Source organism: Labeo rohita, chromosome 8 (assembly GCF_022985175.1).
Source record: "Labeo rohita strain BAU-BD-2019 chromosome 8, IGBB_LRoh.1.0, whole genome shotgun sequence".
In the NCBI taxonomy this organism is placed as follows: Eukaryota; Metazoa; Chordata; class Actinopteri; order Cypriniformes; family Cyprinidae; genus Labeo; species Labeo rohita.
Window position 1 is genome coordinate 32,608,924 of NC_066876.1, and position 24,321 is coordinate 32,633,244.

The 24,321-nt window shown below is 40.1% G+C and overlaps 1 protein-coding gene across 1 annotated transcript in view; it reads left to right on the forward strand.

Moving 5' to 3' along the window:
* ikbkb (inhibitor of nuclear factor kappa B kinase subunit beta) overlaps positions 1-24,321 on the forward strand; it is a 51,947-nt gene that overhangs the window by 16,634 nt on the left and 10,992 nt on the right. Inside the window, exons 4-9 of the mRNA XM_051117585.1 lie at positions 7,761-7,878; positions 10,035-10,104; positions 13,033-13,121; positions 13,226-13,315; positions 13,431-13,555; positions 15,930-16,037. Of these exons, the coding sequence (XP_050973542.1) occupies positions 7,761-7,878; positions 10,035-10,104; positions 13,033-13,121; positions 13,226-13,315; positions 13,431-13,555; positions 15,930-16,037 (600 nt within the window). The remainder of the gene's footprint in view (positions 1-7,760; positions 7,879-10,034; positions 10,105-13,032; positions 13,122-13,225; positions 13,316-13,430; positions 13,556-15,929; positions 16,038-24,321) is intronic.

Sequence of the window (24,321 nt, forward strand, 5' to 3'; positions counted from 1 at the left end):
AGCTAGGAGTGATCGAGCCCTCAACGAGCGAGTGGAGCAGCCCAATGGTGATTGTACCTAAGAAAGACGGATCCCTGCGTGTCTGCATCGACTTCCGTAAGCTCAACGCCCAATCTAAGTTTGATGCATACCCCATGCCAAGAGTGGATGATCTGCTGGAGAAGATTGGAAAAGCTTGCTACATCACAACTCTAGACCTGTGTAAGGGGTACTGGCAGGTACCCCTCAACCCTGAATCCAGACCCTACACCGCATTCCGAACACCAGTAGGACTATTCCAATTCACAGTTCTTCCTTTTGGCCTTCACGGGGGCACCAGCCACATTCCAAAGGTTGATGGACAGAGTCCTCGAAGGCTGTGAAGACTGGTCTGCGGCGTACCTGGATGATGTGGTAATCCACAGCAATTCTTGGGCAGAGCATCTCCAACATCTCCAACAAACACTAAAAAGAATACAGGAAGCAGGATTGACTTTAAACGTGGCAAAATGTGAGTGGGCAAGGCAAGAAGCAAACTGGAGGCAATTCGAAGGAGCCCACAACCAAAGACCAAGAAGGAGGTGAGGTCATTCTTGGGACTGGTGGGCTGGTACAGAAGATTCGTACCAAACTTTGCCTCCATAGCGGCTCCTCTGACCAACCTGCTGTCCAAGACGGTGACTAACCCTGTTCCCTGGACTGATGACTGTGAGACGGCTTTCAATGCCCTGAAAGATAAGATGTGCTCCAGCCCGGTCCTACAGAGTCCAGACTTCTCGCAAAGGTTCCTGGTACAAGTGGACACTTCCGCAACAGGGATCGGGGCGGTCCTTGCCCAGGGAAGCACAGGAGAAGAGAGGCCAGTCGTTTACCTCAGCCGCAAGCTACTGCCCAGGGAGACAAGATATTCTGCGATCGAGACAGAAGGTCTCGCCATCAAGTGGTCCCTGGACAGTCTGCGATATTACCTCCTCGGTCGAGAGTTCGACCTGGAAATGGACCACCGGGCCTTATCCTGGATTCAGTCAATGAAGGACCACAATGCCAGAGTCACACGATGGTACCTCGCCCTGCAGCCGTACCGCTTCAAAATACGGCATCGACCTGGCAGACTCAATGTGGTAGCCGACTACCTGTCCAGGTTTCCGGCCAGTACGCGGCTTGGAGAGGGGGAAGGTGATGTGATAAAGTCACATTAGCTGCCGCCGCTGGGGAAGCAGCGCTGGCACACATACACACACGCACACACACACACACATATATATACATACACACCCGCTTACTTACCTCATTCATTCGCCGCACCGTTCCTCCCTGCTGTTGCCGCTATCAGAGTAGCGGGTGCACACGCAATCCTGATAGCACATGGACATTCTCCCATTTCAGCACTCTCCCCTGTCCGTATGCATTTCCCAGTCATCTCATACACATGCACTGTACTTGTTGTGTCGTTTCGTCCCTGTGATGTTTGTCTGTGTGGCGTAGTCAGTCTTCCGGCGGGAAACATCGCGCCGGCCAAACCGAACGAACGAGCGGCAGCCGATTAGGACATCACGGGCTTGGTCGCGCCGGCGCAGCGCAACCGGAAGCTGGCGAAACCATTGTGTAGTTTGAATGGGTGTTTTTGTGTGTATTTACGTGTGGAAATTATGTGTTAAAAGTATTATGTGTTAATGGATTATGTGTTTATTATTATATAGAGAGCTGAAATGAATTATTATTGATTAATTATAATAAGATGTCAAGTAAATGTGGAATTTGTGTGTGTATTAAGTGTTATACTTACCTATGAAGGGTATGGTCCAAAAAGGGGCGGGGTTTGGCCTATATAAGCTGGGGCCAAACCCAAAGACATTACTTGTTTACCAAGTCGACGCAAGAGTGCTACTGCGGTGCCTCGAGCAAACCCAAAACCCCCTTTGTATACTGTGGATACCTGTTTGTTGCATACATCATTATTGGATTATTTTCTGGTTTATTTTCCCTTTTTGTTGTTTCTTTGGTACTTTGGATTTTTGTCTTTTTGTGTGCACTTGTATATATTCTTCACTGTGGATGAACTTTCTGGCACTGTAAATAAATTTCACCTCGCACGAAAGTGCTTTGCGAGTGAGCCATCATTTTTTTTACATCCTACACGGACTCACGTTTTCCCCCCGAAGGCGAGCTGGTGGGCTCGTCTTCATCACAATATACCTTGCAGAATCTGCAAAATGTTTATTATTTTACAAAAATAAGAGGGATCATACAAAATGCATGTTAATTTTTTTTATTTAGCACTGACTAAATAAAAAAAGATTTTTCACATAAAAGATGTTTACATATAGTCCACAAGAGAAAATAATAGATGAATTTATAAAAATGACCCTGCTCAAAAGTTTACATACGCTTGATTCTTAATACTGTGTTGTTACCTGAATGATCCACAGCTGTGTTTTTTTCTGCTTAGTGATAGTTCTTCATGAGTCCCTTGTTTGTCCTAAATAGTTAAACTGTCCGCTGTTCTTCAAAAAAATTCTTCAGGTCCCACAAATTCTTTGTTTTTCAGCATTTTTGTGTAGTTGAACCCTTTCCAACAATGACTGTATGATTTTGAGGAGCATCTTTTCACACTGAGGACAACTGAGGGACTCATATGCAACTATTACAGAAGGTTCAAACGCTCACTGATGCTCCAGAAGTAAAAACAATGCATTAAGATCTGGGGGGTGAAAACTTTTGAATTTTAAGATCTGGTTAAATTTAATTTATTTTGTCTTCTGGGAAACATGCAAGTATCTTCTGTAGCTTCTGAAGAGCAGTACTAAATGGAAAGAAAATACATGATATTCAGGCAAAATAAGAAAAATGTACTGTAGGATTACAAATTTAAGAAACTGTTTAAAATATGCTGATCCTATGTTCTGACATAGCATCACGTGAAAACCTAAGGTGCAGTACATTGTATTTAGCATTTAAGGTAAATATGATGACATCAGACAAATGATTCTCTCAAGCAAAGTTTGTAGCAAGAGGTTCCTGCCAGTTCCTGTTCTCTTATTGTAAGTCAAATGAGTCTGATGATTACTGAGATGTTCACCTTTTGTTTGTAATGGCTCTTGGTACCTCTGCCCAGTCTTTGAGTAGTTATGATGATTGGATTAGGACTGGTATAAATGGTGCAGGCTGCTATACCTGAATACTTAATTTGCATGCTTTGTTTGGGGTGCTTTGTCTCCAGATCTAAGCTCTGCCCCCTAGATGTATATAAACTACACTGATCTATAATAGAGAACTGGATAGCTCATAACGTTATAGAAGTGAAGCCACTGCGCCGCCATATTGCTATTCCCTAGTACTCGCAAACATTCTATTGAGTTAATAGGAAATTACATGATTTTAATGAGAAAACATCACCCAGCAAGTCAGCGTTTTCATATCTGACGTCACAAACACAAACGTCCCAAGCACGTAAACGTTTATTTGTTTAATGTCCAAAATTCCCTCTGCTTATTACAGTTTTTCTCGATTGCTAAAACACTATAACCAATCTTTTGAACTAAAATTTCAAAACCATAATGCCATTTTTCAAACAGCACACCCATTTCCCTGCACTATAAACACTATTCCCCTGCTGTAACACATGAGTCAGATTTGGTGAACTGTTGTTTGCTTTGGTACATTCATGCAACTGATTATGCAATTGATTTGTCTGCGGTTTTCTTACATTATCACTTCCTATTGTCATGTTGCTCAAAATGTATTACATGTATATAGTTCTCTGTGCTATAGTCTTACCCCTCAAAACATCAAGTCATTAGCTCATTGTATATGTCTTTGCAGTAAATGCTAAATTTTTGATCTAGTTGTCAAGCATATTCTACACATTTCTATTAGACTTTTTGTAAATTTGCCATGAATTGTTCAAGTGAATATTGATTTTCACTAATGTAGAGACTACAGATCAACCAATGATAAAGCAGTTCTCTGAAATAGCTCAAAGGTACATCTCAACATCTCATGAACCTTCAATTTGTTAAGCACGTATAGACAGAGGACAACACAAGAGTTACAAATTCTGACAGTGGACTTTCTAATTTATATTTCTGCCTTTGTCCATATTTCCTTTTTCTTGTCAATTTCACAATGACTTTGTAATGTATTTATATTGTGTTTTTTTTTTTTTGTCAGACCACTAGTAAAAGTGTAACTGTGAACCCTATCTGGTCTTTTCAATCAATCTCAGTATGCGGGTACAGTAATATGCAATTTTACCCCCGATGCCTGTCCAGGGCCAATTTAGCCTGTGATGTTGAGGAGGTACAATAAATTAAGGATTAAAAAAGTTTGTTTTTTTTCAGCAAGATTGAGTTGTTTTGAGTGGAGAGCTTCATTTTGACCTGAATATAGTACGTTCAGGGTTTGTAGTTTATAGTACGTATTTGTGTTTAGAGTTTCGCAAAAGCGAGGCATAATTTCAAGAAATGTGTTTAAGCAACTGAGAAAAACTGTAAAAAGTTACGTTCATATACATTACAGGAGCGAACATCAGATGAACAAGATAAACATCGGACGTTCACCATGTTTACAAATGACAAAATGCTCATTCTGAAATCTGAATAAACATTTATGCTTTGTATATATATAATTTAATCACTGTTTATGCTGTTTTGTTACAGTGTTTTTATTCGTACAGGCTAAATGCATGTTTCAACAATTATGTCGTGAACATCATTTGGAAGCAGGTAAAGATTTAAACATTTGTTAATTCAGCCTACATACCATTCATGTTGAGATAAATGTTAATAATAAACGTTAATAATACAAAAATGTCAAAGATAACATTCTGAATATAGAAACATATTAAATAAAATAAAAGATAAAATGAAAACAAAACTTTAAAAATGAAACTAACTGTCAGCGGGTGGCGGTAAGTCACTCATTTTATCACTAAATCATTCAGGAATGAAGCAAGTGATCGAATGTGTAATTGAATCAATGACTCAGATTCGTTAAAAACGCACGTTCATTCATAAACAAATCACGGCTGTGTTTGAATAGAGATGCGGCTTAGCTGTGACTTTGTTTCAGACTATTTTGATATAATTGGGCAAAATCGGGTAGAGTTATAGTCAGCTAATGTAAGGCACTTAATATAATAGAATTCGCGCGATCTTTAAGAGTTTGAAATTGATGTTGCTCAATTAGGGACATTAAAATATACACATCATAACTTGGAGAAACAATGCTTACTAATTACATATGGTACGGATTTAAATACATCGAGCTTTCCAAGATTTGAATTTCAATACAGCATAGAGCAATATAGTAAGAGGCTTGTGTTGTATTATTTATTGTATATTCAAATCAATTTCAGATACCAATACCAGATATACGTTCATGTTTAGTATGTCCTGCATAATTCCTTACATAAAGAAAGCTGACACACCCACCTGAACGATTGGAAAACCTCGCTTATCCTGCCTGAAAAGACAATAAACTTTGCAGATAACGTTTTAAGTAAAACTTAATTTATATACACATATTATAAAAACTAGTCCTGTGTGACTGATACGCTTAAAATCGGGTGATATTAGGTCAGCGGTTTGGCTGTGAGTCAGTGGTGCTCTCTGCCGGTAGGGAATAGTAAGATGGCGGATCGAACACTTCCGGTGGCTTCACTGCCTGACGGCAGTTTAGAAAGCAATGAGCGATCCAGTCATTATATAGAGATCAGCGATAAACTACAATGTATCACTGCCTTAGAAGACGACTTTGATGACTGCAGCGCCAAGCAGCGAGTATCTGAATAAAGAGAAACTTCTGCTTCAAGATATCCAAAACGTCTCCTGGTCTCTAAGAAAAAAAGTTCACAACAGTAGACATCTTCATTCTGTTCGAATGTTTTCACCCCCTGGCTCTTAATGCATTGTTTTTCTTTCTGGAGCATCAGTGAGCATTTGAACCTTCCTTGCTGAGTCCCTCAGTTGTCCTCAGTGTGAAAAGATGCATCTCAAAATCATACAGTCATTGTTGGAAAGGGTTCAAATACACAAAAATGCTGAAAAACCAAAGAATTTGTGGGACCTGAAGGATTTTTTTTTGAAGAACAGCAGGCAGTTTAACTGTTCAGGACAAACAAGGGACTCATGAATAACTATCACTAAATAAAAAACAGCTGTTCGTTCAGGTAACAACACAGTATTAAGAATAAAGTGTATGTAAACTTTTGAACAGGGTAATTTTTATAAATTCAACTATTATTTTCTCTTGTGGACTACATGTAAATGTCTTTTATGTGAAATATCTTATTCAGGTCAGTACTAAATAAAAAAAAATAACATGCATTTGTAATGAGCAGGACTCGTAGGAAGCGTGTAAGATCCAATTGCGAGCTTTTATTAACAGATCGTAGTCAAGACAGGCAGGGTCAATAACCAAACAAACAGTAATATCCAGGGCAAGGCAAGAGTGTAAATCCAATAAACAGGCAGAGTCCAAAACCAGAGAGAGCAGTCCAAAAAGTAACAAATAAACAAGGAAATGAAACCCGACAGAACTATGGCAATGAATGTGGCAAAAACAAAGACAAAACTATGAAAAGAAACCAAACCGTGATAATCAAAAAAAAAACAGGGCAATGAAATCAGAGAAACGCTTGGTAGAGTCCGCTATAGCAAAACAATACTTCGCAGCTTCCTGTTTGAAAATGGCCTCCTTTTATTGCCACCAAACAGGAAGTTACCAATGAAGCAGCAGAGGGAGCAGCAACAGGCAGTCAATGGGTGAGGGCTCCCTCTGCTGGCGTGGCGTTACAGCATTTTGTATGATCCCTCTGATTTTGGTAAAATAATGAACATTTTGCAGATTCTGCAGAAACTTTTGACCTCAACTGTATATGTGAGTAAAATGCTGAAACTAAAAAAAGATTGTTAAGAAGTCATTTTTAATCATTTTAAGTGGGCAAAATGAGAAAAGTTTGTCACTTCATTGGAAGATTGAGGTTTTTGGTAAATTTGGGCTCAAAAAAAAAGTGCACAAATAAAACTTTCACAATTAAGATGCATTTTAAAATCCAACAGGATGAATTTCTATTTAATGCTAATTTTAAAATTCATTATTACTTTACTTTTGGGTTCAAAATAGGGCCTCAAATTTGGACCTCCAGGCACCTGTGGCATGCTCTATTTAATGCAGCAATCTTAGTTTTGGATACTATACAGTATTGAGTGAATTCAGTTTAGTTATTGAATTGACGCAGCTGGTGAACTGAGGGTTAGGAGTGGTGTTTTACTGTTGAAAATGATCTCAAGCACAATACGACGTTTGTTTCTCCAAAGCATTGCCTTGTAATTGAAGGGAAATTAAAACGTGTGACACATTTTCAGAGTTTAGATGCTGAACCTTTGTGGAGATAAAGAAAAGCTAAAGAGATGCAATGAAACGCCTCTTACGCAAATCACCCGTCTTTACTCAAGACCTAATATTTGTTATTACAGCAATTATGTCAGAATGTTTGCCCGTGAAGGTTAAAACGAGCTGTTTATGTTCTCAGATGATAGTTTTAGTGTCGCCGCCACAGTTATCCTGTTATGGTGCCTGGAATCCATTTGTTTTTACTCCTCTTTGTCCTGAGCGCGTGTTTTATAGGAGGATCGTGTAGGGCAGGGCCGGCCAGCCGTCTGAATATTACAAACACATTTTTAATAACAACATTATGTAACCCAAATTATGAGAGGGTTGTATGTACGCTGAGTTCTCTGTTGTTTGCACGTTACGATGAAACGTCTCTCTCCTCGCAGGTTGAATCATATGAATGTGGTGGCGGCGAGAGACGTTCCAGAAGAACTCCAGAAACTGGCCACAAATGACCTGCCATTGCTGGCTATGGAGTACTGCCAAGGAGGAGACCTACGCAAGGTGTGGCACTTGTTTTTGGGCATGTACTATGGTGAAAGCATTTTTGGACATGTAGCATAATAATACCATAGTATATGAATATTCTAATAATTTAGCTGTAGGGCTGCACGATTAATCAAAATAAAACAAAAATGAAAGGCTGTGGTATTAATTAAAATAATAATTACTACAGGCGTTTGCAACGTCTCACAGCAACCCGGTTTACAGGAAAATCTTCGTTTTTTTACATAAAAAAAATCATGTTTTTTAATTATGTTTTTAAGGTTTTAGTTAGCTGTATTTTGGTTGTTGTTGTTGTTATTTTCACTTAATCAAAATAACCCAACTGCAGATTGATTTAGATTAACTGGAATGCACAATAAAAAACATGAAACACTGTTAAAAAATGTTAAAAAATGAACTCTTCTCACCAACGATCTTCCTAAATTTGTAATGAGAAGCACTTGTCAACAAAATAGATGCTTTAAGGGCTTCCTACAGTTTTCCCATCAAAATAAAAGTTTGATTGTTTTAATGTTTGAAAAAGAAAAAATGAAGACAGCCATACATATTAGCATTGTCATTAGAATATTAGAGTGTTTCTTATTTTGTTTTTATTTAAAGGAGAAGTCCACTTCGAAAACAAAGATTCACATATAATGTACTCTCCCCCCTTGTCATCCAAGATGTTCATGTCTTTCTTTCTTCAGTCGTTAAGAAATTATGTTTTTTGAGGAAAACATTTCAGGATGTTTCTCCATGTAATGGACTGATATGGTGCCCCGATTTTGAACTTCCAAAATGCAGTTTAAATGCGTCTTCAAGCGATCCCAAATGCGGTTGTAAACGAGTCCAGCTGAGAAAGAAGGGTCTTATATAACGAATCGATTGGTTATTTTTATTTAAAAAATACAATTTAAATACTTTTTAATCTCAAATGCTCGTTTTGTCTTTCTCTGCCTGCCAAGACAGTTAGGGTAACTCCAATCGTATTTTCTCCCTCAACTTCAAAAGTCATTTCAAAATCATCCTACATCGTCTTTGCAAAGTGAACATGCAAAGAAGATCAAACAACGTTAACAAAACAGGTAAAACAGCGATATAGGAAGATTTTGAAGTTTAAAACATGAGAACATGAGATGGGAGTTTTTCGACATACCCTAACTGTCATGAACTGGAAAAAAACAGTACAGGCAGAGTAAGACAAGACGAGCGTTTGACATTAAGAAGTATATAAACTGTATTATTTTTATGAAAATAACCGATCGTTTAGCTAGATAAGACCCTTCTTTCTCGGCTGGGATTGTTTACACTGCATTTGGGATCATTTGAAGCCGCATTTAAAAATCGGGGCACCATATCAGTCCATTATATGGAGAAAAATTCTGAAATGTTTTCCTAAAAACAGTTTCTTTACAACTGAAGAAAGAAAGACATGAACATCTTGGATGACAAGGGCGTGTGGACATTATATGTGAATCTTTGTTTTGGTTTTCCTTTAATAATTATGTTTTTATTTAGTAATAATAATAATAATAATAATAATAATAATAATTTTATAGCCAATGTATATCGGTATTGCCAATGGCTATTGGCCAAAATGAGTAAAATATCAGCATATAGGCAAAAATCCAATATTGTGCATCCCTAATTTCACAGATGTTTACATACAGTCCACAAGAAAAAATAATAGCTGAATTTATTAAAATGACCCTGTTCCAAAGTTTACATACTTATTAATATACTGCGTTGTTACCATGAATGATCCATATAATAGTTGTGTATAAGTCACTCAGTGGAAAGATGGATCTCAAAATCATATATCAGCAGCTGGAAAGGGGTCAAATATGAAGCAAATGCTGGAAAACTAAAAAAAAAAAATATGCAAGACCTCAAGGATTTTTCTGAAGAACAGTGGGCATTTGAATTGCTCAGGACAAACAAGGGATTTGTGAACAACTATAACAAAACAAAAAACAGTCTTGGATCATTTAGGTAACAACAGAGTATTAGGACAGTTCTAAATAAAAAAATATATGTAAATTTGCAGTTTTGATGATCCCTCAACATTTTTGCAGCTGATTTTTTTGCACATTTTAAATTGCACTTGCAATCAGAAAAAAATCACTTTTTGCAAATCTATTTGCATGCTATCAAAACAATCTCTGTATTTCCAGTATCTGAACCTGCTTGAGAACTGCTGTGGCATGAGAGAAGCTGCTGTACTGACACTGATTCAGGATATATGTGAGTCTGCATACACCAGCCAATGTTATTCCCACCAGTCGCAACACAAAAAACACATCCAGCTGCTTAACTCAGGTTTTCCAGCACAGTTTTTCCACACACGGCCAGCCAGACTGGTTGACCTTCATCACGTGAGCAGGTGAACATATGCGAGCCGTAAGAGCTCAGGTGAACGCCTGTGTTTTGGCTGCGTCCGTTTATGTTTCTGCTGAGTTTGTGTCGGATCTGCTCTTGTAAATGTCAGAATATAAACAGAGTCAAATATTTGACCCAGATTTGTAGCTGGAAATTGTTAGAGAGTATGAATCAGACCGATCAGAAGTCCAAGAAAAGTAGTCTGACATTATTCGGTGTAAAACGTGTTTTGCAAGAAAAGGAGAAACAAAGTACTTTGGAAATGGTGTGGAAATCTATTCAAACTTATAGACTTTAAAAGAATAGTAGTCTAGAAATTACAATTCGGTCATCATTTGTTCACTGTCGTGTCATCCCAAACTTGTATGACTTCATTTTGAATGTGGAACACCAAAGGAAATGTTTAGTTTAATTTAACCATGATTCATTTAACTATCAACTTTGTTCCCGACATTTTTCGTAGAACCCCTAGAAATAAAAACAGAACCAAATGAGTCACTAGTCGTCATCCAGTAAGAATATAGAGAGAGAAAAGAATTTGGAGCAGGTAATATCGTTTGATGAGTTCATATTAGGGATGTTCATTTCGGTTATTTTTCCTAAACGACAGCCGATGCTCGTTAACCGATTATAAACCGTTAACCAACAAGATTATTTAAAATTACAATTGAATTATTTTAGAAAGGAGAAGTGTCTGTGACTGTGACCCATTAAAAATACCAAAATTTGTTTTCCAGGGATTCATTTTACATGCGCAAAAAGCAGCAAACAACAGAACATGAGGATTCACATGGACACATCACATAACACATCTGCAGCGCTTCTGCGAACGGAATATAATATATATATATATAAAAGGAATAGGCCAATACGATAAATATTAGCAAAACGAAAGAAAAAACTCTGACTAGAAGGAGTCGTTTCCACTGTTAGAAGGAAAAAAAGTTAAGTGATTGTGCCGGTGCCGCACGCGTACACACAGTTAAGCATTGCTAACTTGACAATGCGGCCTTTCCATTATAATAAAATACATTCAGCCAAACATATGGAAAAATCACACTGCTTAATCGTTAAACGTACTGCTATGATATTATGCCAAACAATTTGTTTTATGTAAAAACTGGAATGCGAGAAGTACAACACCAGGTTTACATAAATAATATTTTGGCTTTCAAGTACATCTCGAATACGGAAACATTTGGATTTGTGTCGTATGAGAGACCCAACGTTAGTTTTGCCTTAGCCTAAATGAATTTGTTTTGGCTTGTCGTTGTAGCTTCTTATATTTTTAATTCTTTTTCTTTTCTGAATTAAATTTAAAGATTTTTTGTGGAGTGAGGAATAACAGAATAAAACAACATAAAAAAAAATACAATAAATAGTCCTAAATGAAACTGCACCACAAGTTCAAGGAAACCGAAAAGGTTGAAAGTGCACCCTATTTGTTGTCTTTATTTTACAAAGCAAAAGGTTTTGTTTTTATTGTAAGTACACAAAATAAAAGTAAGTGCTTTATAGTTTTGAATAATGTCTTATTTTTATCTGTATGACCAAAAATGACAGAAAGCAAAAAGCAAAAATCCAAGTGATCGTGCCGGAACTTGTGGGAAACATTTGTATTCGTGCCAAATGAGAGATGTAGCCTAAAGGGGCATTTCAGTTTCAGAAATGCCTGAGCACTGTCTGTCATGAAAGTATTTCTGTATAACTGAGTTTGTGCTCCACTAAAAGAAAAAAAGGAGAATGAGAAAATGATGTCAAGCAAGCAAACTATTTAACAAGACAAGTAATGTGATTTTTCAACTGACCTATGACTTTTAGTCACTATAGTGTTATCGCTTTGTTTACATTCATTCCAGAACTATCAAGTTCAAACTGGATCTACAGAAAGGTCATACTTGCCATTGTATATGACATGTCACCATACTGCACACAACTCTGTATACTCTGTGGTCCAACAGAGATTTTCCTGTTAAATCACAATCGTGAACCTGGTTTTAGTCACTGGCCTCATCCTGTTCAGTGGAACACAGCATTTTCTAAATGATCTCTATGAACATTCCTGGTCTGTCAGTTGATGTGTCAGGGTCATGTTTTCAGTAATGTGGACTGCTTTTACTGTGTGACCTTATTATTGAGTTTACTGGGAAACGTTTAGAAAAATAATGTGATTTTACTTGGAAATTTACTTCGGCAGTCAGTAAGAGTGCTGGCTTTGATTTGATGTAGAAATAGTCCCAAAAGACCCAAAAATGCCTTTCATCATTTACGCAAAAGTCACGGAAAAAAAAAAAAAAAAATTTTCCACAGAAGGAATGAAGTTTGTGTAAATGATGACAATGTTAATTTCTGTGTGTACTGTCCATTTAGAAGAAATGTGTCTTAATTTTGTCAGTGTTAAAATATCTGAGTCACTATAAATTAATCACTGACTTCGTAAGACCAGACACTGGTTTAACCAATGACATATGTTGGGGAGAGATGTCAGTCATTCGTTTTTGCACAAAAATGGCACACTTCTTCATAGTTTGGCAACCGATTGGAGAACTCTCGCTGAGTAAGGTAGTTAAAGTTAGTTTAACTGTTGACATTTATATCTGGACAGACATTTGAAGGAAACTCTTAAACACTGAGGTTTGTTACCTCAGCATTAACACACACTGTACATTCAGGACCTGCATGAGTTGGCTGAGCATTTGTCTAAACTTGTATTCATTATCTCTATAACTAATACATGAGCATTTAAGAACGTCATATATGAGTTATTAATTAAAAAACTCTCTCTCTCTTTAGCCTCAGCACTGACGTACCTCCACGGGATGAGAATTATTCACAGAGACCTCAAACCAGAAAACATTGTCCTTCAACAGGGAGAAAAAAGGGTGAGTGCAGAGTGAAGTCTGATTCACTAAACAATGTTTCATAATTATTTTGCAGTAACTGATTTCTGAAAACACTACTTTTATTGCTGCATTTTCTCCTGTAGTTGGTTCATAAGATCATAGATCTGGGTTACGCTAAAGAGCTAGACCAGAGCAGCCTGTGCACATCGTTTGTTGGGACGCTGCAATATTTGGTGGGTACAACATTGGATCTGTATAAAATGCAAGACTTCTCATTGTTCAGACTCTCATCTATACTGATATAAAGTAATTTCTCTCTCTGATTTGCTGTGTGTTTGTCTCTCTCAGGCCCCTGAGCTGTTAGAACAGCAGAAGTACACGGTGGCAGTGGATTACTGGAGTTTTGGGACGCTGGTGTTTGAGTGCATCACAGGATTCAGGCCTTTTCTACCAACCTGGCAACCCGTGCAATGGTATTTATGTCCTCAGCTGTCTGCGGCTGAATTTTACATTTGCAAGGCCTAATACACAGATCTAATGTTTCTCTGTTAGATTGGTTTTTCTCAACATTATTAGGGTTTTTTTCATAGTTGCACTTGTTTAGTTTTATTAGTTTCTATTTCAGTATTCCAGATGTTTTAGGAGTTGAATGTTTCTTGTGGTTATTCCCATTCTTCTAAACCAATGAATTTACTTTTTTTCAGTCATCTCGACTTCTACCGTTGAGGTCAAAAGTTTACATACACCGTTCAGAATCTGCAAAATGTTAATTATTTGTGACCCTGGACCACAAAATCAGTCTTAAGTCGCTGGGGTATATTTGTAGCAATAACCAAAAATACATTGTATGGGTCAAAATGATTGATTTTTCTTTTATGCCAAAAATCACTAGGAAATTAAGTAAAGATCATGTTCCATGAAGATATTTTGTAAAAGTCCTACTGTAAATATATCAAAACTTAATTTTTGATTAGTAATATTCATTATTAAGAACTTAATTTGGACAACTTTTAAGGCGATTTTCTCAATATTTTTTTTTATTTTTTTTTTGCACCCTCAGATTGCATATATTCAAATAGTTGTATCTTGGAACTTCAAATCTTCAAATTCAAAAGTTTTCACCCCCCCGGCTCTTAATGCATTGTGTTTCCTTCTGGAGCATCAGTGAGCGCTTGAACCTTCTGTAACAGTTGCATATGAGTCCCTCAGTTGTCCTCAGTGTGAAAAGATGGATCTCAAAATCATACAGTCACTGGGTTCAAATACACAAAAATACTGAAAAAACAAAGAATTTGTGGAACCTGAAGGATTTTTCTAAAGAACAGCGGACAGTTTAACTGTTCAGGACAAACAAGGGACTCATGAACAACTATCACTAAACAAATAAAAACAGCTGTGAATCATTCTGGTAACAACACAATATTAAGAATCAAGTGTATATAAACTTTTGAACAGGGACATTTTTATAAATTCAACTATTATTTTCTCTTGTTGGCTATATGTAAACGTATTTTATGTTTAATATCTTATTCAGGTCAGTACTAAATAAAAAATAACATGCATTTTGTATGATCCCTCCTATTATTCTGCAAGGTGTATGTAAACATTTGACCTCAATTGTACTTGGTAAAATATTTTAAAGCATGTGTTTAGAAACAAGAAACATTCTTTACAAAATATTCCTTTTTTTAAATTAATTTACATGACTTTACTAGGTCTAAAAATCACACTTTTAAAATGAGGCTTCCTTATATATCCCAGTTTTTCAAAACTGTAGGAATCACGTCAAACTCGTCAAAGAAAATTAAATATCATGTTTTAAAAAACTGCCTTGGAAATTTACTGAGGTGTGAGAACCACTGTTTTAGAGCTTCTTGCTTCCTATCCTGCCTAACTAAATAAATAAAACAGGATGATAAGGAAGGTTAATTGTAACTGAGCTAGTTTGACATGCAGATGTTAGGAAATGACACCATTTCTAAAATAAATAATAAAAAACTATTTTTCTTTCTTATCACTAACATACCATTGGTGGTCGCATGTGTGTACTTGCCATTTTAAATTGAGTATAAATGCAGCCTTAGTGTGATTTGTTATATTCCATTTGTGACCATGGACCACAAAACCATCGTAAGTAGCACGGGTATATTTGTAGCAATAGCCAAAAATACACTGTATGGGTCAAAACGATCAATTTTTCTTTTATGCCAAAAATCACTGGGATATTAAGTAAAGATCATGTTCCATGAAGATATTTAGCAAATTTACTACCATTAATATATCAAAACTTAATTTTAGATTAGTAATATGCATTGCTAAGAACTTAGCAATAGAAAAGACGACTTTCTCAATATTTAGATTTTTTTTTGCAACCTCAGATTCCAGATTTTCAAATAGTTGTATCTCGGCCAAATATTGTCTTATCCTAACAAAACATACATCAATAGAAAGCTTACTTATTCAGTTCAGTTTAAAAAAATAACCCTTCTGATTAGTTTTGTGGTCCAGGGTCACATTTATATATGAATCTATCAGAAAGACCTGAAACAAAAGCAAAGTCATGACCCAATAGCTTGAGTTCTACGTAAAACCTTAATGAAACACTATTGTTCTAATATTTTGTTTGAGTAAAGATAATATTCCTGTTTCAACAGTTTGTTATTCCAGAGGTTTCTGTACTGTGATTGGCCGCGCTCCAGTATTCTCACCACATAGACTGTTTTTAAAACATACACTCTGAGAACGTACAATGATCAAGATCATTCAAGATCTGACGCCGGCACTAAAGGGTGTGTTTCAAAATAAATCCAGGTTGGCTTGAACTTAAATTGCTCTCTTTCTTCTCAGGCACAGCAAGCTGCTGCAGAAACAAGTGGATGATATTGTAGTTTATGAGGATCTGACAGGAGAAGTGCGATTCTCCAAACACCTGCCGAACCCTCACAACCTCAACAAGTGAGTCCCGCGGTCACATGAACGGGTGGATCTGTTATTATTTTTACTGTTTTTTTTTCCTTCTTTTTTTTTACGATACATTCAATTCTGTTGAATTCCATTTTAGAAATGAAAAAATAATATAGATTGGGACTTGATTTTATCCATTGGTATTTGATTGGAAGATGAAAGCAGGCTGTGATATTATTGGTTAATTTAATTTCCCCCCTCCAACTTGGTTGCAGCAACAAAACATAAATGTCTTACAATTTCATTTTTTTTTCTTTAGAATGTATAAATCACAAGAAAATCAGCAACATTTATTAAATTAATAAACAGAATCAAGTCATAAATAGATAGATAAGCCGCTTCTCCACTATCGGGCCGAACAGTTCTGGTACGGTTCCAGTGTTTCCACATGAGCCTGGTACGGCACGGCACGATTACAAACCGTTCTCGCCCCGGAATTCTCAGGTTGTCTAACCGTGCTGATAGAGTGTGTGTGCTAAGCGGAAGCGCGCTATTTGATCACACAGCCAAGTAAACAGCTACGCTGCGTTCATAGCTCGTGCCTTAATACTGTCAATATATGTGGTATTTTTTTTAGAAAGGGATTACCTTCTGTGTCCGTCCCGTTGGCATGCATATCCCCTCAGCATTTGTTGGTAACGTGTTAACTGTCATCGCCTTCTGTTTATTTTATTTTTTTGCTCCAAAAGCTGTGTCCTTTTTTCTGTTATTTAACAAAGTAAATATCAGATTTTAAAAAAGGAGTCCCGAAAACAGAAATACATTACAATTGTGTTACCAAGGCAACGACTGACGCATTTGTATTTATATTCGAAAGAGTTCCGTTATCAGCACCTCAGTGGAAAATGAAACCGTATCCGTGCTGACTGGCCCGGATCGGCACGGAATGGAACGGTTAAGCAGAGAGAACGGTTCGGTCCGATAGTGGAAAAGCGGCTATAGATTTTTTTTGCATTTTTTAGTATTGGTATTTTAATAATTAAAACATCATTTAAACTTTGAGCAGGTTTTCAGTATGTAGTGTTATGTTAAATTACTCAGCGACTTCATTCAGTAGTTTTAAGTAACAACTGTAAAGTTGTTACAATTTTTGTTAATATTTTGTGTTAGATTTTTATATTTTCACTTTAATTGTAGTCAGAGTTTTAGCAATTCTTTAATATATTAATTAAATGTCTATATAGTTTATTAATTTTTAAACATTTATTTTAGTTTTAGTTATTTTAAACAAACTATTTTTAAACTTTATGTAAAGCGTCCTTGGGTTTTTTAAAACATCACTTTAAACTTAGAGCAGGTTTTTAGTACATGTAGTATTAAAGGAGAAGTCCACTTCCAGAACAACAATTTACAAATAATTTACTCACCCCTTGTCATCCAAGATGTTAATGTCTTTCAGTCGTGAAGAAATTATGGTTTTTGAGGAAAACATTTCAGGATTTTTCTCCATATAATGGACTGATATGGTGCCCTGATTTTGAACTTCCAAAATGTAGTTTAAATGCAGCTTCAAAAGGCTCTAAACGATCCCAGCCGAGGAAGAAAGGTCTTATCTAGCGAAACGATCGGTCATTTTTTTCGATAAATAAAAATTTGTATATATTTTAAGCACAAACGCTTGTGTAGCAAAGGCTCTGGGATGCGCGTCCACAATTCTATGAAGTAGTAATGGGCCGTTCTTGAACAATTCTTTAATTCTGAACGAATCTTCAATGTGATTCGGGAGGAACGAGTCATCTCGGGGAGTGGTTCGTTCAGTCGCGCATGCGCAACATCCTATTAGGTTCTGTACTGGAATTAGTTCACCTGTTTCAAGTCTTTGGGTTTTTCAAGTTGTTTGTTCATCTTAGCGGGCTGTAACTTGTCAGATAAGAGGTGAGGTGAGCTAATCATAGACTAAAGACCCAGGTAAACAATGAATTAATCTTTTCTGTTTCTTATAGCAGTTTCTTATAGTTTCTTATAACAGTTTTGTCTTGTTTGTAGTGTGATCAACGTTTGTGTAAGCAGTAGATGTGTTAAGGGAAGTAACACGTAATATTTTAATTATATTTTGCTAAAATGAATGAAATGACTCGAAAAAAGATTTGTTAATTTTGCTGAACGAGACTCAAAGGTCCAAGTCAGTAAAATGATCCGAACTTCCCATCACTACTACGAATCATGTGTAATTTCATCGTCTGTGTACTGATTATGGTGAAAAACTCCTTGTTTGTAAACAGCGTTTGACTTAATTGCACTTTCTTAGTCTTTGATTCATTAGTACGTAGTGTCGTGGACGTGCATCCCAGAGCCTGTGCTACATGAGCTTTTGTGCTAAAAAGTACACCAAATTTTATTTTCCTAAAAAACTGACCGATTGTTTCGCTAGATAAGACCCTTTTTCCTCGAGTTTAGAGCCCTTTGAAGCTGCATTTAAACTGCATTTTGTGAAGTTCAAAATCAGGGCACCAATGAAGTCAATTATATGGAGAAAAATCCTAAAATGTTTTCCTCAAAAACCATAATTTCTTCACGACTGAAGACAGAAAGACATGAACATCTTGGATGACAAAGGGGTGAGTAAACTATTTGTGAATTGTTGTTCTGTAAGCGGAGTTTTCTTTTAAGTTAAATTACTCAGGGACTTCATTCAGTTTTAAGTACAGCTAAATCAAACTGTACTGAATATTAAATATCATTAATGTACTGTTACAGTTTTTGTTAATATTTTGAGTTAGATTTTTATATATATATATATTTAAATATGTCTATATAGTTTATAAATTTTTTAAAATGTGTTTTTTTATTTAATTTTAGTTATTTTAAACAAACTATTTTTAAAGTTTATGTAAAGTGTCTTGGGTTTTTGAAAGGCGCTATATAAATAAAACATTATTATTATTATTATTATTATTATTATTAAAACATCAATTTAAACGTAGAGCTGGCTTTTAGTAGATAATGTAGTGTTAAGTTAAATTACTCTGTGACTTCATGTAATAGTTTTAAGTACAGCTAAATCAATAAAATGTAATGAATATTAAATATCATTGATGTATTGTTACAGTTTTTGTTAATATTTTGAGTTGGGTTTTATTTTATATTTTTACTTTAATTTTAGTCAAAGTTTTAGCAATTTTTTAATATTTTTTTTAAATATGTCTATATAGTTTATTAATTTTTAAAAATTTAGTTTATTGAATTTTAGTTATTTTAAACTTAAACATTTTTTGGGGGGGGGGGTTTTGAAAGGTGCTATATAAATAGAACGTCTCGGTTACGTATGGTAACCCTCGTTCCCTGATGGAGGGAACGGAGACGTTGTGTCGAGTAGTGTACGACACTAGGGGTCGCTCTTGGGAGCCCAAACACCTCTGACAGTATAGAAACAGGCCAATGAAAATTGGGTGTGCAGATTTGCATAGCTGGCCACGCCCGGTTCATCCGGGTATAAATAGGGCAGCGTGTGCATCTGCTCACTCGTTCTGATGTGAGGAGCCGAGCGTCTCAACTCACTCAGAGACGGTCCAGAGTTGTGGCATGGGAGACACAACGTCTCCGTTCCCTCCATCAGGGAACGAGGGTTACCATACGTAACCGAGACGTTCCCTATCTGTCGTACACTCCGAGTTGTGTCGAGTAGTGTACGACACTAGGGGTCCCCTGTCAAATCACGCCACAAGTCTGGCCGTGTCACGAGTGACCGGGCGCAGATAGTAACAAGCCAGCGTGTTAACATAAGTGCGACTCACCTCTTCATGACCTTCCAACGTCCAAGAACTGACCTGTTACAGCAGTGTCCTGCAGCCGGGCCTGTCTCAGTGGAGCGGCTGAGCGTCTTGGCGGACGTTGGGGAAGTGACTGTTTCCCGAGGGAAAGAGGCACTACGGAGATCACAACCTGCCCAGAGGGGGGGTATAAGTGAAAATTGTTAGGTATGGGACCCAGGATGGGCTTCACGTAAGGGAGACAGCCAAACCTAGGACCTTAGAGACCAACCTGATCTCAGGGGAAACACCGCACCATAATGAGCTATAGGTGGAAAATACACACATGGGGCCGCCTGAGGAGCCACTACATATGGGGCACAACTCCAATCATGAATAAACAGTGTTCATACCTTATGCTGGAGTTAGCAGCGAGTTCCTCCGCAAAACTCTGCCACGTCTGGAAGTGCCAATGATGGAGGGAGGAGTCCAGGGTTCACATCAGGAAACCTACTGAAACTTAGAAGCGTAATCACCAATTAGGGGAAGCGCTTTGAGCAAGCTCTACACCGACCAGTGTGCTTAAGTCAAGTGCTTGCGTTCAAGACTCTAGCTGAAACTGGCTCCATGCGCAAATTGTAAAATCTGGCGAATGTATTTGGTGTAGCCCAACCTGCAGCTCGACAGATGTCTGTTAATGAGGCCCCGTTTGCAAGAGCTGCCGAAGCAGCGACGCCCCTGGTTGAATGCGCTCTTATTCCTAGTGGGCAGGGTAAACCTCTGGCCTCGTAGGCCATCCGGATTGCGAACCAGTGGGAAATCCTCTGTTTGGAGACAGCCTTCCCCTTCTGCTGTCCTCCATAACAGACAAAGAGCTGTTCCAAACGTCTGAAGGGTTGAGTTCATTCCAAGTAAATACGCAGGGCACGGACTGGGCATAACAAGGTCAGGTTGGGATCATCTTCCTGGGAAGAGATAGCTTGCAAGGTCACCACCTGATCTCTGAAGGGAGTGGTGGGGACCTTGGGCACGTATCCAGGCCGGGGTCTCAGGACAACGTGAGAGTCTGCCGGTCCGAATTTTAGGCACGCATTGTTGACGGAGAGGGCTTGGAGATCTCCCACTCTTTTGACAGAAGTGAGCGCAGTCAGGAGTGCCGTCTTAAGGGAGAGGGCATCAACCTCGACCGATTGGAGTGGCTCAAATGGATCCCGCTGTAGGCCCTGGAGAACCACAGCGAGATCCCAAGAGGGGATCAGATGCGGCCGGGGAGGGTTCAGTCTCCGGGCTCCTTTCAGAAATCTGATTATCAAATAATCAGCGGCGTGACCGCGGCTGCGGATGCCATGTGCCCTAGAAGCCTCTGAACCTGTTTTAGGGGGACCATAGACCTGCATCTGAGTGTCGCCGCACACCTCAGCACTGACTGTGCACGTTCCGGGGAGAGACGTGCCGACATACTGATTGAGTCCAGTTCCACACCGAGAAAAGAGATCCTCTGCACTGGGGAGAGTTTGCTCTTTTCCCAGTTGACCCGGAGTCCCAACTGAGCCAAGTGGTTGAGAACCACCTCCCTGTGCGTGCACACTAACTCCAACGAGTGAGCTAGGATTAGCCAGTCGTCGAGATAGTTGCAGACGTGGATGCCCATTTCCCTGAGAGGGGTTAGAGCAGCCTCCGCTATCTTCGTAAAGATGAGGGGAGACAGGGAGAGGCAGAAGGGAAGAACTCTGTACTGATACGCCCGTCCTTCGAAGGCAAACCGCAGGAACGGCCTGTGTCTTGGAAGAATCGAGACATGAAAGTACGCGTCCTTTAAGTCTATCGCCACAAACCAATCCTGAGCCCTGACGCATGTGAAAAGGTGCTTAAGGGTTAGCATTTTGAACGGGCGCTTGTGTAGGGTCCGATTCAAAATCCTCAGGTCCAGAATTGGCCTGAGCCCATCACCCTTCTTGGGTACAATGAAGTAGGGGCTGTAAAACCCTTTCCTCATCTCGGCTGAGGGGACAGTTTCTATCACACCCTTCGCCAGAAGGACTGCGATCTCCGCACGAAGAACCGTGGCGCTGCTGCCTCGCACTGAGGTAGCTAACACACCCCGGAACTTGGGCGGACGTCGTGCAAACTGGATAGCGTAGCCGAGTCGGATGGTCCTGAGGAGCCAGCGGGAAAGGTTGGGGATATTCAGCCAACCTGAAATATTCTCCGCTAGGGGTCTCAAAGGAGTTACACCCGATGCACCAGGGATGGGGGTCGTGTGGCTGGGAGGGCAGTGCGTGGCTGGAGATAAGAAGCCCCGGGACCCACTGGCTGCCGCACCCAGCAAATTTGTGCCATGAGAGCTGACCAGAGGATTCCCCCGAGAGGGGAAATCGTCCGAACAAGCTCGATGTTTCAGGACATGGGGGAACACAGTGGGTGTGTGACCACATGTCCTGGATGGAGGACACTGTGTGTAACGCCCAGAGAAGGAAGAAATTGCTCTTTTATTGACCATGTGGTGGCCGTCTGCCCGGGGGCAGACAGCCGGTTGGAAGCCGAATCCAGCGCTCGTCCCCTCGTCGAGTGCGGATCCGGACAGGTCAGGCGATCCCTCCTCCCTGGGCGGCCCGTCTCAGGACCGCTTCGAAGCCTGGCGAGGGTTCTTAGTGGCCTGAGGACGAGGGTTCTTAGTGGCCTGGCCCGAGCTGACGGTGCCACCTTCCTACGAGAGCTGGACCGCGGGGCGGGTGCAGCTGCAGGACCGGCAGGTCGTGGGTCCTGAGCTGCTCTCGTAGGCGGCCTCCCTCGGCACGGAGCAGGCGGGGGTTGCTGCCTCGGCGGAGCTGGGCTGGAGCTCGCCACACGCCGAGGCAGGATGTGCTTGATGGCCTCCGTCTGCTTCTTCACCGTGGAAAATTGTAGTGCAAATTCCTCCACGGTTTCGCCAAAGAGACCAGCCTGGGAAATGGGAGCGTCGAGAAAGCGAACCTTCTCGGCATCTCGCATCTCTGCCAGGTTTAGCCACAGGTGGCGCTCCTGGACCACCATAGTGGACATCGCCCTCCCCAGAGCCTGCGCCGTGACCTTCGTAGCTTGTAGAGCATAGTCAGTCGCAGTTCCTGCACCAGCTCTGGGTCGGGAACACCCTCGTGCAGATCTTTTAAAACCTTGGCTTGGTAGACCTGCAGGATTGCCATGGCGTGCAGGGCGGACGCGGCTTGCCCAGAGGCCGAATAAGCCTTCGCTACGAGAGTAGACGAAAACTTACAGGCCCTGGACGGGAGTTTCGGTTGGCCCCTCCAGGAGGCGGCGTTTTGCAGGCACAAGTGCATCGCAATCGCTCTCTCCACCTGGGGGACCTCCGTGTACCCCCTCGCCGGACCGCCATCGAGGGTGGTGAGGGATGGGGAGTTGGCATACCGTGAACGAGCCGACAGAGGGGCTTTCCACGATCTCGTCAACTCCTCATGCACTTCCGGGAAGAACGGAACCGGGGAGGAGCGCGGCCGGGGGTCACGCCCCTTCCCCAGGAACCAATCATCCAGCCTAGAAGGCTCCGGGCCGGGCGGGGGAGCCCACACGACCCCGATCTCTCTGGCTGCCCGCTGAAGTGTGGCGGCCATTTCGGCATCCGCCATCGACTGAGATCCGGCCGCCGGAGCGGCGAATTCAGCCGTGACGTCAACCTCTGACGGCTTGCGCTCTCCCTCCGATGCAGCAGCATCCTCCTTTTCCCCAGCAGGAGCTCCGAATAACAAATCCAACCCATACTGAGACGAGCTTTCAAAGTCATCCGGACACTCCATCGGTAAACACTCGGAGCGAGCGGTTTTCGGGGAAGCACCCAGCAAAACATCGCTCGATTCCTCTCGTTCATCCCCAGCGCCCGCTTCTTCGTAAAGAAACCGAGTCTCGAACGAAGCGTGCTTAATGGCAGTTCCTCGCAAGCTTGGCAACCACCATCAGCGAACGCTGCTTCCGCATGCCCACGCTCCAGGCATTGAACACAGCGATCGTGCCGATCGTTAGGGGAGAGGTAGAATCCGCAACCAGAAGGGCACAAACGGAAAGGCATAGTGAAACACACAAACCGTTTGTGCTAGCTCTTTTAGAGAAATTTGCTCTGTTTAGAGGAGAAGTTTCTTTTGAAGATCGCCATTGACGCACCCAGGGGACTCTCGCACACCCAGCCGTGCTAGAGAGAAGGGAGAGACCGCTGTCTGTGCCGTAGATCCAACGACGAAGAGGTGAATGTTGCCGCTTCTCACGCAGAGACGCTGCATTCGGCTCCGAAAAACAGAACGAGTGAGCAGATGCACACGCTTCCCTATTTATACCCGGATGAACGGGGCGTGGCCAGTTATGCAAATCTGCACACCCAATTTTCATTGGCCTGTTTCTATACTGTCAGAGGTGTTTGGGCTCCCAAGAGCGACCCCTAGTGTCGTACACTACTCGACACAACTCGGAGTGTACGACAGATAGGGAACTGTTATTATTATTATTATTTTAGTACTTCAAATTAAACTAAACAAAAATGAGAAATACTGCTTTGGCAATTAGCTGAAATAAAATAAGGTTAGGGTTTTTAAACTTGATTA